General features: G+C 39.7%; 2 protein-coding genes across 3 annotated transcripts; both read right to left on the bottom strand.

Annotated features, from left to right (window-relative positions):
• Positions 1 to 574: 574 nt before the first annotated feature.
• On the bottom strand, positions 575 to 4,142 carry mrpl28 (mitochondrial ribosomal protein L28). Its single transcript, XM_080889456.1, has 6 exons — positions 3,999 to 4,142; positions 3,249 to 3,554; positions 1,828 to 1,980; positions 1,612 to 1,746; positions 1,426 to 1,512; positions 575 to 1,000 (listed from the first exon to the last, which is right to left on the bottom strand). The coding sequence occupies exons 2-6, from the start codon at positions 3,531 to 3,533 to the stop codon at positions 905 to 907; spliced, it is 756 nt and encodes a 251-aa protein (XP_080745582.1). The 5' UTR covers positions 3,534 to 3,554; positions 3,999 to 4,142; the 3' UTR covers positions 575 to 904.
• A 1,758-nt stretch (positions 4,143 to 5,900) lies between these two features.
• On the bottom strand, positions 5,901 to 15,232 carry LOC308400589 (uncharacterized protein). 2 transcript variants are annotated; one of them, XM_080888380.1, is made up of 6 exons: positions 15,129 to 15,232; positions 10,265 to 10,876; positions 9,113 to 9,394; positions 8,726 to 9,003; positions 6,853 to 7,040; positions 5,901 to 6,516 (listed from the first exon to the last, which is right to left on the bottom strand). In XM_080888380.1, exons 2-6 carry the CDS (start codon positions 10,872 to 10,874, stop codon positions 6,213 to 6,215), a joined length of 1,662 nt encoding a protein of 553 aa, XP_080744506.1. In that variant the 5' UTR covers positions 10,875 to 10,876; positions 15,129 to 15,232; the 3' UTR covers positions 5,901 to 6,212. The 2 variants fall into 2 exon arrangements, with proteins under 2 accessions (XP_080744506.1, XP_080744505.1); XM_080888379.1 differs by lacking the exon at positions 15,129 to 15,232 and adding an exon at positions 12,287 to 12,423 and having other exon boundaries at positions 5,902 to 6,516.
• Positions 15,233 to 16,943: the final 1,711 nt, after the last annotated feature.

The following is a 16,943-nucleotide window of genomic DNA, read 5'->3' as shown; positions in this document are numbered from 1 at the left end:
CTACTGAGCAGTGTTTTGTCTTCCATCGGATGCTTCTGAGGAATCAAAAGAACTCAGTAAAGTGATGATATTAACTCATTCACTGCCATTGACGTCTATAGCCGTCAATTGCAGTGAATGAGTCAATGGGTTTAACTCATTCACTGCCAATGGCTGGCAGTGAATGAGTTAACAAACGGGGAAAAAAATCGGTAAATTTCTCGATATCTTTGCATGCACGGTAATATTAATTAGCAGATAATTTTTTCACTCTGGGTTTTGCTACCAGTCTATGTGCTTCACTGCTGTAACACCTCTGCTGCGACACTGGTGGATATTGTTCTTTCGATAATATTCCGACTTACTCAAGACCCACTGTCACAGCCATGTCGATATCAGCACAGGTGGATGTATTTCAGTGTGGACAATGTACAGTGACATCTGTGGATAAGTAACACCTTAACACCATGTTAACTGAAGGAAAAGGTACATTTAAACATATATTATATGGTTTGATAATTGTGTTTTCAAATTGAAGTTATTTAAAAAATAAACTCATTAAATATTCTTTACAAAACAAACAAACAGAATCAAGTTTTAAGAGAAAAGGAATCTTTTATTTTCTATACATGTGCCTCATGTCAGAGCTGCTCAGGGAATATTTACACCATTGGAGGTTTTTCCCTTAATTCCTGAACTTCCTTATGCAAGGCTGTTAAATGCAAAGAGGAATAATCCATAAGTGAAATAGGATAAATAAGTATTAAACCAACATGGCTTAGTTTCTTCTGTCACTTTCACCTTTGCGCTCTTCTCGGTTGCATTCAGAAACAAGGATGTGGGGATTCAAACTCTCCACCAGATCCAGAGAAGCTTCACAGTTCAACCTAATAATTTTTTCCAGTTACACAAATGGTTCAAGATATCACTTCTTCTCTATGACGTGTGGCTCCAACAGTTTCTTCATGTGCAGCTCCTCCACCAGCTTATCCACACAGACCTTAAACAGAGGTTCAGGTTCCTGAAGGACAAGAATATAAAGACAACTAAACATGTTGGTCTCATGTGTAGGCCTTTCTTTTAATTTATTACTGCAACATAGATGAATAACTTAAAAATGTCAAAAAATGCTTCAAATGTAGCTTAAGAGAGATTTATCAAAAGATGTATCTCATGACCTTTAAATGTTACAGCTCATTTTAATATAAAACAAAGAATAACATTGTCAGCTTTCATCTCACATGGTCCTGGAAGCAACACTGTGGTTTTAATAGGAAAAACTAAGGGTTCAAATCCATCAGTAAAGAGGCCTGTGGATAAATAGGAAACAGTCTTCCTCCTGCAGGGTTTCCCTTTTCTCACAACCTTTTTCTGTAAATGTAATGTCACATACCGACACATAACTCACTCTAGACACACCAACTTAAAACTTAAATGACTCATTACTTTGTGCTCCAGCTGCCGCTGTTTCTCCACAGCCTCCTCCAGACTTAGACCAGCCCACTCTACCACTTCTTCTGGGATCTCAAACTGCTGCTCACAGAGAAAAAAATGGGAGTATTATTTATTTATTTTTTCCTTTGATGACTTTACTCACCGGGTCCTCGGTTGACTCAGACATATTGGACATACCTTGTATTTCTCGTAAACTTTTTCTCGTTTAATGGGGTCATTAGGGTAAAGCTCTGTGTTTTTGCGTGCTAAACGAAGCAGCATTGCCCTCTTCAGGTCCATCCCCAGTTTGGAGTTGAGGTCCTCCTTTGGTGTCTACAACCAGTCATTAGTTAGAGACACATGGAAAACACAATAAGAAAAAGTTCGTGTTGAACCGGAGTAGTTTTCTCTTACTTTGAGGATATAATAGTCGAAGCCGTAAGCAGCATCGATGAGGTCCAGAGTGCGAGCTGTGACTGGGATGGTGAACATGTGGTCAAGGATCTCGCTGTAAAGTTCTCTCTTGAACACTTGTGGTTTCCAAGTTTTCCTCAGACGAGTGGACATCTAAACAAAGACAGTTTAGACAACTTTTAAACTATTTCAAAACACACACACGAAAAAATACATTTGAGTAAGTAAAACGAGCACTTTTTAAATTTTCTCAGGTTAAATAATAAATATATCACATAATATCACATGAGGTGGTTCACCACAAGTATTCTCATTGGCAATAGTCAAATATATCACTGAAAATAATCAGCTGCTTCTCCAATGAGTCTGTCATTATCAAATGACCTGTAGCTCCACTCTATTAAACTACTACTGCAAGACAGCAGCAGTCAGAGTTCATCCCACAGCTCGTGGAGAAAAACAAACTCCTCACAGACTTGCTCTTAAAGAAGAAATAGTGGTTCTGATCAAGACAAAAGCCTCGTGTGACCTGAAAGAGGAGCTGGCACATAAATCTGTCTCGGTATGATTCAAATAAGGAATTATTATCGTCATTATTATTATCATTATTTGTAAGGAGATGTTTCCTCTTTTGGTTCAGGTGGCGTTCTACTACAGAACTATGGTGAAGAGGCGCCTCACCTATTTTTCACATCATCTCTCACCTGTCAAACAGAGATATATGTGCAGGTGGAGGAGGTGGTTTGTAGGCTCACACGGGCCTGTGAGCGATTTAGTGATTTCCTTTTGAGGCAGAATTTTGAACTTTTTTCAGTTGTTTACACTTTCCCCAACCTTGCTTGGATCTGCTGGTTGTTGTATTTGTGGTGCTCCAAACCCATGTTGCCAACAAGGAAGCTGCAGAGTGTCCTCTATTGGACAAACTACAAAACATCAGCACTCATAATATAGCTGAAGGACATTTCTCCCATCATCTTTACTTTTCTGACTTTCATTTATCAGCTGTTATAAATCCTGATACTGATCATGTAGAATTTTTCTCTCAGATTAATAGATATAAACGCTGAACTTTCACAGCCAATAATACAGCAGGTGATGTTCTTCTTTAGCAATACAGCGCTTTGCCATTTTTACTAAGCAGCAGTAAAGCTTTTCATTTTCACCCAATTCATATTTTCAAGATCACTTTACTTTTGTGAATGGTTCTCTGTAAAGACACAATGGCTTGATGCAAATCAAATGGAGCAAACTCAGGAATACAACTTCTAATGCTCTGTTCTTCAGAAGCTGCCCCCTGCTTTCATACAAGCATTTTATATAATATAATATTCTTATAGGAAATTATCAAAAGAGGAAATCAAAAGAACACAACAGCAGCACGAAAAAGACAAAAAAAAAAACCTATTCTTCTACAGACTAACTTTGTCATTGTTGGCATATCTGTAGCCCGATATCCAGCCCTCTCCTCCCCACAGGCCGTCCTGGGACTCTGGAGGGTAGTAGATTGGGACTGGGACATCCTGCACCCGTTCCTTCAGCCCCGTGTTGGGGTTGGCTCGGTACTGGACTCCTAGAGGCCTCCAGTGGACAGGTGTGGGTTCCTTCTGTTCAAGTGACTTGAGGTAGTGCTTCGGGAGACGAGGATAGATGCCCTGTTTCATTTTAAGGGCCTCCCACACTTTAGGGGAGTACTTCAGAAGAGGCATTTTTGCTTTTGACAGTCAAATCTGCAACACAGAGGGATGAAAGAACAAAACTTAGTGTTGCTTGTATTGACCAATCAAAAAAAATCAACAGTGTTCCAGTGTTTGCAGGTGTTACAGCTTTAATACATACAGAAAATATTCTGGTGCAGAAATAAAAGAGGAAAAACTTCCTGATTTTTCTGTGACAGGTTGCATTCTTAAAACAATGAAGCGAGAACTGCGATGAAGACTCAGAAAGTATTTTTTTTCAGTTCCCAGAAATGCCTTATGTAATTACAAGCTGAACATTTTTCTGAATCGTTTATTTCTTTTGATAAATAACTACTGGGATACAGAAACAGAATAAGTTTGATGATATTAGCTGATCGTTAACCAATGCAGGCCAACAACACAGGTACACACCGGCTTATTTAATGAAACAAGCCCTCCATAAGTGTCTGTACCAGCACCATTAAAAGGTCTCACCGCGTAATTAGAAAAAGCAACGCCGTCAAACAACAATGGAGATTTTAATCCACGTTTTCTCAACATCAAGCCAGCAAGGGCATCGTGAATCCTCCGCTACTGGCCGCAACTTCCGCGAAGAGCAAACAGCGTCACATATGATTGGCCGAGAGAAGACGTCACTCTGTCGCTTTTTCCGGGCAAACCGGATGTGCACCCACGGGCAGAAAATAAAAATGTACTTTAGACCAGAACAAACGAAAGACGCGTTCTTGTAAAATACTCAACATATATATAAACGTGTTATGTTTGTGTTTCTTTCATCTTTTTGCATCAAAAGCTTCCTTTAAGAATCTAAGCGCTGTGTTTTGTTCATTATTCGGTAGAAGTATTCTTAAAATCCTTCATTACTTATAAGCAGCATTACACTTAATAAATGTACAAGAAATCTGTTTTTTAAACCCTAACGTCAAGGTGTTTTTGTCTTTTAGTCAGTTAATCAGACTTCATTGCACACTTAGCGTGCAGATAAATAGAATGAATTACTGGAGGGAGAAGCTTAAAGAAGAAAAGAAATCCTTAAAGAGAACCTAAATCAGTAGTAGAAGAGATTCAACAAGAGACGATAATCTCTCCATAGCAGGGATTGTAGTTCATTGAACTCTGCAGGAAGTTTACTTAAAAAGAAATAAAAATATATAAACAATCTTTTTTTTTTTTTTTTTACATATATGTGTTTTAACAGTTGCAGATGTGTCTATCTGTCACAAGACGGAGTGGAGACGGTGTACAGGTAGGGCTTTGTTTGTGAAACCCTTCTGTTTAAAGTGCTCATGGTTTGGAGGACCATTACCATCTCCTGCATTGAAGAGTTCAGATATTATTTTGATACTGATATATAAGAGTCCGTAAACGTGAACTTTTATTTTGGAGAGCAATGACGAAGGTTGACAGGAAGTGGCACAATGCGTTTTTAAGTGTTTATACAACACAAATCATTAATCGCCATTTCAAAACTGTTCTTCGCCGTTACGCCCGAAAGGTGGAATTGAACCACTCTGCCGCTAAGCAGCTACAGGTTTGAAGCCTGCACCCCGGACCACCGAGGCTCATCCGGGCACTTACTGACATCCTCTTTACGCGTATAAATACCCCATACCTTTAATACTCATCTGACTCACGGTGCTACATACAGTGACTGTTTTAAGCGTGCTTTAATCAAAGATAGGTCACAAAAACGACCGTCTACTGTAAGACAGATAATCTAATCTTTCTTGTGCGAATAAATCACTGAAGAAAAGACATGTAATCAAGTCTGCGCTGTTATGCAAAGCAGACGTGCTTTGATTGGCTGTCTGAAAATATAAAGGAGGAGACACACGGATTTCTCAAAGGTAAGCTGCATCATCACCGCTACAACAGAATCCAAACAGCCGACCGCTGATTATGGCTGTATTGCCTTTGGGTGTGTTGTGCTGAATAGAAATATTATTATATAGCATTCAAATTATAAATAAAAGACTAAAAATGAGAAATGCATAAAGCCTATTGATCAGATGATGTAAAGCGGTTTTAACAGCTGTAAACGGTTTCTAGAGGCATCTCAGGCACATCTCACACATAGCTGAACTCACCTCCTGCTCTTCTCTTCTTGCTTCATGGGACTTTGACTTAAACACAAGATATTTTTCAAGATCACAAAGATGTTTAGCAGGGATAAGAAGGACTCACATGGTTTACACTTACAGGAAATTTACCCATAAATGTTTGTTATTGTATTTTAGATTAACTCCAACTTTTCCACACAGTATCAAACTCGTGTAATGTTGCAAATATAGCATTTCACGATGAGTTATAGCTGTAGCCAAATTTTAATCGTAGAATGATATTTGGAGTGAACAATCTGGAGCAGTGAATCATTTTTATTACTTCTTACTCCTGTTTTAAAAAAAAACCCAGAACATATTAGAATGAAGATTTGTTTTATTGTACAACTTGGAAACACTAACAGAGTTTTCAGGCACAAGTATGGCGACATAGGGGATTACAAAAAAAATCGAAACCATTTTACTACACACTGCATAAAATTTCTTGGAGTAGCACCACAAAACTCGAGACTGATATTGAGCTTATTCGGGTCATTTTATTTCCTCACATTTCACCATCTTCCCCTCTCCGTCATGAAATGAATGTGATGATTAATTTCTTTCCTCCGTGGTTATTCTTTGGTTATTGTCAGAGAAAAGTGTTCTCAATGATCAAAGTCTGAGGCTCTTCCTTTGTTTCTCCACTCGGTGGCGCCAGGAGGCTCTGGATCGCCTCCTCTGGAGGAGAACAGCACATACTCCTGGCACAGGCCTTTCCGCAGGAAAGACTGCACGCCAGGGGAGGTGGTGGTGAGGGGTCCTCTCTGTGGATAACAGGAGAAGCTCCGTCCTCGCTGCCTAACGAGGTGGAATCAAACTCTGGTTGAACAGTGCAGCAGCTCACACCTGCACTTCGCAGCACTTTAGTGACTCCAGACATCATTTCAGCACACCTGCATACATGTGAAATGAACCTGCATCAATAAAATGTCGCATTTTGAATTTAGACAGATCATATTTATGATAGCCACTCAGCAGTGACAGTTAAAGTGAGACTGGTGGTCACATTTTGACCACCATGTTATTATTCTTTGACTCTATTAGAGTAACCTTGCATTATGCAAAGTTAGAAAAGGATCCTTATTTAACATAGAATGGAAATAGAATGCTAGAATAAAAACGTTTAGTTAGATATGTGCACAACAGCTCCTCTTTAAGTACATTCCCAACTAAATACTCAGTGCTGACTGTCAGAACACCACCGAAGAACAGAAACCTATTCGTCTCACCTGTGTGCTGGAAATCCCGTGTAGCAGTGCAGATGAACAGAGGCCACAATGAGGGATTCAGTTAACTGCCAGACGTGGAGGTCGTGCACAGCCTGCACTCCAGGCAAGCATGCAATCCTCCGCCCAAGATCAGTAACGCAAATATGTGGTGGTGTGGCCTGTTGTAGCAGCAGCCCATACCTGTACAACTACAGAGGGAAGCAAGAGTGAAAACAGAGGCCTGTACTACGAAACACACTTTGGAAGTGCCAGAAAGTGATTGGCAGCATTTGAAGTGTTGTCAGAGAATATGGAAAAGGGAAATAGCTGCAAACCTATAATATTATTATATATATCATATATAACCTTATTGTAAATCCTGTGGACTGCCCTCTATCAAAATATATATACATACATGTATATATATTCATACATATACATGGATATGGCACATAAAGAAAATGGATACAAATGTCAATAATAGACATTCAGTCAGACTTTTGCACAGAGAACCAGGATGGTCTAAAGTTTGTTTTTGTTTATTTGTGTTTGTTTTTTCACAAAAAAAGCACCTAAAGTGGAGTTTTTTCTGATGAAAAGCAGTAAAGAAAAATCAGTAAAAATGAAAATCAATAAAGACTCTTAGATACAAATGTAGTTTTTTTCCCCTGTTGGCTGCAACCAATTTTATTGTTCTATAAACCAGAATATCTGACTCTCAAACAGAGCAACTATTTGCGTCTGCTGACCTTATATCGAATTTATTAAGCCTACATTTGAATTATGTTTTTATATCTATTCCTGACTTGCTTGCAGACATTTAAACCACCAATTTAATGTGAAAAACTGTATTTTACACATTAATTTATTCAAATACTTGATTTTAATCCACCAGAATCTCTTGTCCATAACTGCATTATTTCCTTCCTGACTTCAAATTGGCTAAAACTTACTAATGCACTAAGTCTATACCTGTCTTACTTACCAAAGTGCTTAAAGCACAAGCATATTCTAACTGTACTTTTAATAATAAACTACTGTACACTGCTTTTCCTCTCACACACTCTCATAGTGTGGATTTACAGTTGTGTTGTTTTCAGTCCGCATTACGTGTTTAACCTCTTCATAGTTTTCCTGCAATATAATTTTATTTGTAAAATCAGTTGCTCTGCTGCCAGTTAACTAAGTAGATTATAGAAAGATACTCTGCTTGAGATGAACTCATCTGTCATGCCAGCTCTGTTCTAGGATGCCCTCTGGACCCAGTGGAGGTGGTGAGTGACAGGAGAATGGCGGCTAAGCTGTCATCACTGTTGGACAACATCTCCCACCCCATGCAGCAGACTGTGACAGCACTGAGCAGCTCCTTCAGTGGGAGACTGCGGCACCCACGGTGTGGGACGGAGAGATTTCGCAGGTCTTTCCTCCCCACTGCTGTCAGACTCCACAACAAAGACTTTAACTGAACAAACACACACATCCACACATGTGCAATAACACTAAGTGCAATAATCTTTTCTGGCATCGTTGTATTTTTACTCAGTTGTATATAGCATTCGTATTCTATTTTTATCTTATTGTATATTTTTATTCTATTTTATTCTACTGTATATAGTATATTATTTTATTCTATTCTGTACAGCTGTGTACTGTATTTATTCTTATTGTATTCTAATTTTTGCGTCATAACTTTTGCACTGTCCACTTCCTGCTGTGACAAAACAAATTTCCCACGTGTGGGACTAATAAAGGTTATCTTATCTTATCTTATCTTATCTTATCTTATCTTATCTTATCTATTCTGGATGCAGACTAGAGGCCTGTCTCCAGACCTTTCAAATGATTACAACTTTAAGTGTGTAGTTTAGCATGACATAAACACACAGAGCGTGACCTGTGGTGCAGAGGTGGCAATCAGCGTAATGACAGCCAGCAGAGAGAGGCCAGGATCCAGGTAAACCAGGAGGCAGCAGGCACCAGAGCTGTCGATGACCTCCGGGAGGATCAGTAGCATCACCAGACTGTTGATCAGGCCCAGAAGAGACGTAAAAACTCCCTGAGTGACAAAGATCAATGACAGGAGTCTGATGGGCCAGCGGTTGGTTGGAACCGGATTCTCAGTATGAGGTAATGACTTGCAGACGTCAGAGGTTTTAGACGCATTTTGACTCTCTGAAATAAGAGAAAAGAGCAAAACACATGCTTTGAAACTGTTGTTTGGGCTAAAACACAGGAACCTGAACAGAAAAAAAGTGGACAGTCTACAGAGCTGAAGTGTTACCATGATGTCCCGTGCAGGTGTTGTGTTCAGGATTCTCTGTGAAATCACTCTGACCCTTACAAGCCTTCGAATCTTCAGCACTGCTCGCTACTTTAAATCCAGGCGGGTGAACTTCTGGCTGTTGTTGCTGACTTTGGGCGTCAGTGTCAGGGATGCTGGAGGTTACCGGATTGCAGAGGACGAGCGCCTTGCTGTGGAGCATATCGTGCATAGCAGACTCAACTTTTGATACACTCGTGTCTTCGAATTCCTCTTGGCCCATGGATTGCTCCTCAGCCAGGACTGTGGGAGTGGAACACAGGAATGAAAAGCAAACATGGACACCATTTGATCTTCCTTACAGCTGAATATACACTGCATAGCTACATTAGAGTACATAGCTAATAATCCATTCCCAACGTCTACATGCACTTGGCCTAATCTAGCCATTAAAAAAAAGCTTTCTACTCTTCTATAAATTGATAATTATTTTTGAAAATCAACTATTGTGGCAGCCTTACCAAGATGTTACAAATACAACTAATTCTAGCAACCAAGGGTGCACCAATATATCTCTTTATCTGCTGAAGTAAAGTGAAATGTGTTGTAATCTACTGTGTCATTTGTAAGCAGCCACATTTAGTGTGAATGGGAACTTAGCCATGTCCAACCCCTTATTTCTTCATCATTTTAAGCCAATACATGCTGGCTGTAGCTTTATGTTTATTATACCGTCTAATCATTTCATTCCTCTTGTGTGATTCTCATTCTAGAAGTCTACTGAAGTATCTTTGCATGATTCACAGATCAAAATAATCTTTATTCCTCTTATATTGAAACTTGGCAGCAGCTCAGTTCATCTTCTGCATGAAACAAGCTGTTTTAGCTCTTTAATGCTTTAATACCTTTAAATCAGCAGCAAGTGGGCAGGGCGTCTGTGCTTGCAGCAGAGTACAGATATTAATATGTATGTGAGTGTAAAATATATAAGAAAAGAATATAAGAAAAAACAAGAGTGACTAAAAAAACAGATCTCAGGTCTGCGGTTTGAAGCTGTAAATCTGCAGGATTGGATCAATGCTTACCATCCCTGATGGTACAATGAGCCGAAGAGTTGTGTGCAGGTAAATAAATTAGCCCTTTACCTTCTTTCATTATTTTTTTGTGTGTTACCTTTTTGGTTAACTAGTAGGTGAGATCCAGTCTCTTCCTCGCCCACCCCGGTCTTCTTATGTCGCAGAAGATCACAGCTCAGCCCGAACACAAGCATCTTATAGAGCGTGCTGACTACTCCAACCACCACAAGCAGCTGGGGTTGATGCACTGGGTGTGGCTTCAGGAAAAAGTGGATAATTTCCATGGAGTATGAAATACACAAGGAGACCAGTAGGAGGGTAGAAATGAAAACCCTCACAACCTGAACCCTGCTGTTGTGGTAAGACAGACCGCAGTTTAGAGCTGCAGGGGAAATCTTTGGGGAGAAGGGCTGATGAGGGTTGACCACTGATGGTGTCTCATGGTTAGGCTGAGCAGTGACTGTCTGGCTACCAGCTGGAGGTTCAATGGAGGAAGCATGTGGAGAAGTAGAGGGCTCCAAAGCGGAGAGCGATGTTTTAATTGTGCTTGCAGTCTGAGGAAGAGGAAGAGCCAGGTGCATGAGGATGAAGAGCGTGTGGAAACCATCCACCAGGGTGATGAGAGACTTACACAGCTGACTGATGGCGATCTCGCACATCAGCAGCAGAATGGTCACTCCCAGCATGGACCAGTGTAACACCCGCATTCCTGCAATTAAGAGTACAGAAACATTCAAAACACTCAGAATCTGAGACCCCACTGTTTGCACTGAGGTCTAACATGAAGGGCGACAGTCACATAACACATGAACAGGTGACTATAACCACATGTTCTGGCATAATAATAAATAATAAGTGATGACCATTTATAGCTCAATCTAAGTGGAGATGTTTGTTGAAAAAACAGCATGTTAGCACTAACACCTGATACCAGCTACCAAGCACGGTGGTGGGAGTGTAAGGATTTGGATTTGTTTTGCAGCCACAGGGCCTGTGCACCTTGCAGCCATGCAACATGAACTCTTCTGTATGCAAAAATATCTTACAGTCAAATCTGAGGCCATCTGTCCGACAGCTAAAGCTCGGCTGAAATGGGATCATGCAACGGGACAGTGATCCTAAGCTAAGCAGGAAATCTACAACAGAATGCCAAAAGAGCCAAGGTGTTGTAATGACCAGGTCAAAGTCAGAACCTCATCTGACTGAAAGGCTGTGGTAAGACTTTCAAGGGAGCCCACAAATCTCAGCGAACTGAAGCAAATAATGTGAGAGGATAAAGTCACAGGGATGAGATGTATGTACTTTCTCACAGGCCTAGATAGAGTCTTTTGAAAAACTTCTTTCTTAACAACATGTATGCAAACCATTTATGCATCCAATGGTTGAATGTGTTATTATTTTAAAGTCAAGAAAAAAAGGAGTGAGAGAGTGAAATTCATAAAAAAAAATAATAACTTCAATAACTATTGAAATCCATCCATTCACTGATTTTCTCAACTGCTGATCCAGTTGAGGGCCATGGGAGAGCTGGAGCATATTTTTCAGCTATCATAGAGCAACAGGCAGGTTACACCCTGGAGAGTTCATCATCCACCGCAGGAGCTACAAACGGGTCAAATGTTTCACAAAAATGAACATTTCAGAGTTAAGAGCTGAATTCTATCCCTGAAGTCAGATTAAGTTTTGTCCTTGCCTGAAGAAACAAACTCAAAGAGCTACACTTTGTGTTGTGATGTTGCAAAAGCATCTGTTACACTCAAGGTCAGGATGTCAGCTGCATGAGCCCATACAATTCACACAATTCACCACATGCCTCTGTGCCGTCTGGTGCACTCATGACTTCTCAGCATACGCGCACTGATGATTGAATAAGTAGAACTCTTATACATGAAATGAAGCATTGCACCTTTTGAGGGCTTTTTGTTTGGTACTTTAAAAGTCATTTAAAGCCTTTTATTACTCTCGCGATTAAAATCTTGAGCTAAAGACGACTTTTTTTTTTTTATAATTGCAGCAGTCTTGGTTTCAGAGAAACAACTTTTCAAACAAGAACACGTTTCAATCATGAAACCTACGACCAACTTTCCACAGCATGTCATATATTCTTAAGTTCATTTACCCCAGAAAAGTGGATGTCCCTCAGCCGGCACTAAAAGGTAAGTTGGACTCCTGGATGTGATCCGTGCAGCTGAAGCTGAAAAGTGTCATTCATGGTGCTCACCATCTCTCACTCTCTCTGTCCCACCACACTCCTCCTCTGCTGTAATCACAGTCATGTGAGCAGGGGAGGGTGTGGGTGGGATCATCCCTCGTTGGTGGGAGAAAATACGTTGAAAATACGTTCACACGGCCCACCCACTCTTCAGATACCCTCCAAGCAGATCAAGTGAAGCTTATTTGCACTAATTAAACCCTGATTGTGTTGTCAGGATTATATAATGCCATCATGAGGTGAGACCTTCTCAGCTCTGCCTTAAACTATTTAGGATACTGGCATCCAGTCAATATTATAGCTCCATTACCAATGGACTTGCTGCCTTCAGCTGGCCTGTCTAATTATAGTGGGAATCAGGGTATAACACTCTATTATAATTTGGAATAAACTAAATACTAAACACTCTCTAAGCCCCCTACTGGTAATAAAATGTTCATTCAGATATTCATTCAAGTATTTGCAGTATATGTACTGATTATTTCATCGTCTATTTCTTGAAATATTTATCAAAGGAGGCAGAAATATCATATTTACTGGGATTCGCATATTCTTATATTTATTCTATATATTCATACATACGATCTACAGCACATTTGTGGGGAGAAACGTTCATGCTTCGATGTCAAATCTAAGCTCATGTGAGGCTGTATGTTTGCCAGCTCAGTTTGTGTCAATGGGCCAAAATTTGATGAGTGAATTCCTAATGCTTTGTTCCACAGGCAGAAGGGTCAACAAAAAGTCAATGTTCAGATCACACATAAGAGTTTTCTCCATAAGAAGGCGAGTACTTTAGTGTATTTGCAGTAATTTAAGTTTAATCAAGAATCGTTTTAAAATCTTTCCTTTTTAAAAAAAAAAATTCCTTAGCCCCTGTGAGCTCGGTGGATGTGCTGCACCCTCTCTGTCCCCCTCTCATGATCCTACTATGACGCTGCAGTCCCATCGGCCCCTGCTCCTTAGTGTCAGCGTGAGGGGGGTTGTTTCAGTCCACTGGACTGTGGATCAACAGGCCAGATAGGGGCTGACACCACAGATAAATCCCTACTGTTTCACCAGCATGCCAGCACATTCCTGAGGCACAGCTAAACCCAAGGAAAGACCCAGCGAGGAAGCATTTGATCACTTGTCGCTGTCCCGAAACAGAAAGAGGGAGCCATAAAGTTTGAAATATGGCCTGTTATACCAATTTCCCCCACCTCTGTTTTTTTTTTATTCTGGGACTGTGAATCAGTGAATCAAAGCTTAAAATCTTTACACTGACCCTGCAGCCCCTCTAGAGGTTTTATCTCTTCCAGCAATCTAAAAATAAAACTCTGACACATATTTGTATATAATTGCTTAAACATCAAAGAGTCATCAAGCAACCCCAAAGGACATGCCGTTCTTTAAAACACCTGTGCCTGTCTGGGTCTAAATGATTAATTATTCATTTCTGGTTGAGTTCATGTTAGTGGTGGGGAAACATGGTTAGGTTGTATTTTTTCTTCTTCACAGAGGGTTGGCATCCTACTTAAGAAAGGATAAGGCACCCTTGTTAACTATCTCACATTAACAGTTAATCGAGATCACATTAGTCATTTTAAATATGCTCAATAGCATTTCTGCACTCTGTGACTTTCTTTTGGCCCTCCTTCTCGGGCCTGTTGCCTGAGAAAATCCAAGGCTGTCCCATAAGTCTTTTGATTTTTCGAGATAGTTGTACATAACTAAATGTGATGGCTAAAAAGACAACAACAAAAAAAGCCACCTTTAGCCTATGTGCAGCAATTACATGCTCACTAAATAAAATAGTCTGGATGGCAACTAAAATGCTTCAGTTGGGAATGTTAAAGGAAATGTTTTAGTATTAGATCCAGTTCAGCTAGTTTTGGTTTAGCTTTAGCTCAAAGCTCACAACAAACTCCATAGATGCCAGCTAAAACAATAAGCTTGTTCAAACATACAGATTCAAGAATTAATACATTTCAGTGGTGAACTTGGTATAATTATCAGATCAAACTGCATCTTATTTATTGATGAAAAATAAATATTTAGGTATCATTGGTATCATAGCCAGTACAATATGTTGTTTTTAGAGGTGTTTAGGTGATATCTGAGAGTTCATTGGATATAATACAAATACTGTGCTAGTATAAACATATATCCATGAAAACTACATCCAGCTTTTTCTGAGGTGGTCTTGACCAAAGAAATTCCTCTCATCTGCCAACTTAGACTAAATAAACAAATCAAATCCTGGATGGATGCCAACAGGAGGAAACCAAAAACGGAGATGCACTCTTGAAATCACACTTCATTTTAATATTGATTAAGAGAACACTGAAAGAAAGGGGAAGCTCACTGATCTGGCCCACTTAATATTAAAGTGAGCCATATGAGGCCCTCGATGTAAAAAGAATTTGACAACAAGACTAAGCACAGTAAGAATCCAAATAACACAGATGAGCTCTGTGTGATAGACAAATTTTGATCAAAGAATTACATAAAGAATTTTAACATCACGACCCTACGATATATAGCTGACACTCAGAAAATTATTCATGCTTTTATTTCCTCTTAGTTCGATTTCGGTAAAGGCCTTGTATGTCAGAAAAAAAGTCATAGCTTCCAAGTGAGCAGCTGCTGTCTCAAGAATTTAGCTCTGTTTAATCCAGCGTCCCTGTGTGCACATGAAAAGCAATTTCCTTTGAATCGTTCTTCACTAGAAGAAAATCTGTGTCCAGTTAATATTTATTAAACCACATACCTGGTCCTGCTCCTTGCTGTGGGCAGTTATCAGCTTTTTCTACTTGAGGAAATTAAACGTCGGTGGAGAGATTCAAGAAAACTTCACACTGATGAACTTTTCAGCCATCTGCCCCGAGGTCCACAATCACATGCCTCGTACCAGCGTGGAGATAAACAAGCCTCAGGTGCTTTTCGAGCCATATGATAAGTCACAAAAGAAGAAAACGCAGGAGGCCAACAGAACATTAGGAATGTTTTATTTCAACGAGAATTTCCCCACGGATGCAACAAAACCAAAACTGTGCAGCAACAGTGTCACACAGTTTGTGTCCCGAAATGTAAGAGTCCAGACTGAGAAGAAAATCCTCCAAATCTACACCGAACGTGATTACACTACACTGACTGCAGGGCAGGTTTGGGTGGGTGATTACAGGCACTGATGACAGGAAGGACGTTTTGTGGCATCACAGATAACTGTTGCAATCGGTGAACACAGAAGAAAACTGAAGATTGAATGAATGTAGGCCTGTGGTTCCAAACTTGAGGGCTAACATTAAAATATATTTCTTTTCTTCTTAAATAATCGAGTAGTTTGGTGTCTGGCCTCTGGAAAATGACATAATTAAAAATGAATTAATAATAACAAACCAGCTGAGTGGTCAGAGCATCGCCCCTTACAGCAGTTGAAGTAAAGGAAAGATCACAGTTTCTGTTTACAACTGTAAAAGTTTACAAACATGAAAAACAAAAAAATAGTGATTCAAAATGCAAAGATGAGCCATTTCTGGTACTTTCTTCAGCATTTCAGGATTCATAATGTAACTCTGAAAACAAAAAACAAAGAAACTCTGTGACATTTACTTGAAACTTGCACCACTTTGGGGCCTCTTCTCAATTTTCTCTCATTCTTATATAATTGGGCGGGGTGGATTTGTGTGGTCAAGAATTTGTATAGTAAAACATACAGAGCAGAGCTCCCATCGTTCTCCACACCTTCACTCCAGGACAGCCTACTACACCCTAGAGGGATGAGTCGGTTCACACTGGGGAATAGTTTCAGGAGAGGGAAGTGTTTCTCCTGGAATCTCTGTGGTGTTCTAATAATAACGCCATGACTTCTTTTTGTTTTATACTTAATTTCAAAGGCATGAAATAGAAATGACCATAGGACAGGAGGGAGAGAGAAACAAGGATCTTAAGGAACAAAAGAAGGTAGCTAAAACATGCTTTTCTCCTTTTTCTGAAGCCAACTTTAAATTTAAAGGCTGTGAAACCCTGGTGCAGAGAAATGGGACACTTGTTTATTTTCCATCAGCCTGCTATGAAATTTGACTGACGATAAATCCAAACGAGTCCCCTGGTGCCAGTTGGTAAATGCTAGAAAACAGCCTCATTATTCACAAAATGAAACATGCAAATATTTAGCAAAGAATAAAAATAAATGAATAAATGTTGAACAGGTGGACAGAGTATAAAGATTTTCACACTTATTGATGTCTTCATGGAGTTTTTGTAATGCTACTTTTAGCAACTTCCTTATTGACAATCGGTCACCACAGCAGGCAGCACGTTTGATTTGATAGATTTATTTATGTAGGTGCCAGGTGCACTTCTTGACATCACCACAGAGGGATTTGTATCTCCTCCCCAGGATCCTTCTCCATTGTGAAGCGAATGAATAAACCACTGCAGTATTGAGCCACCAGAAATACAACGATAAAGTCAGCTTTCAAAAAACACCTTAATTTCAAATCTTTTCTTACGATTGAGATAATATGTGAAGACCTGAAACTAACAGTATACTCTCATTACATCAGCCAAACATGTCCTATAA

This window comes from Rhamphochromis sp. 'chilingali' (assembly GCF_963969265.1).
Source record: "Rhamphochromis sp. 'chilingali' genome assembly, chromosome: 8".
In the NCBI taxonomy this organism is placed as follows: Eukaryota; Metazoa; Chordata; class Actinopteri; order Cichliformes; family Cichlidae; genus Rhamphochromis; species Rhamphochromis sp. 'chilingali'.
This window is presented reverse-complemented; position numbering and strand designations above follow the sequence as displayed.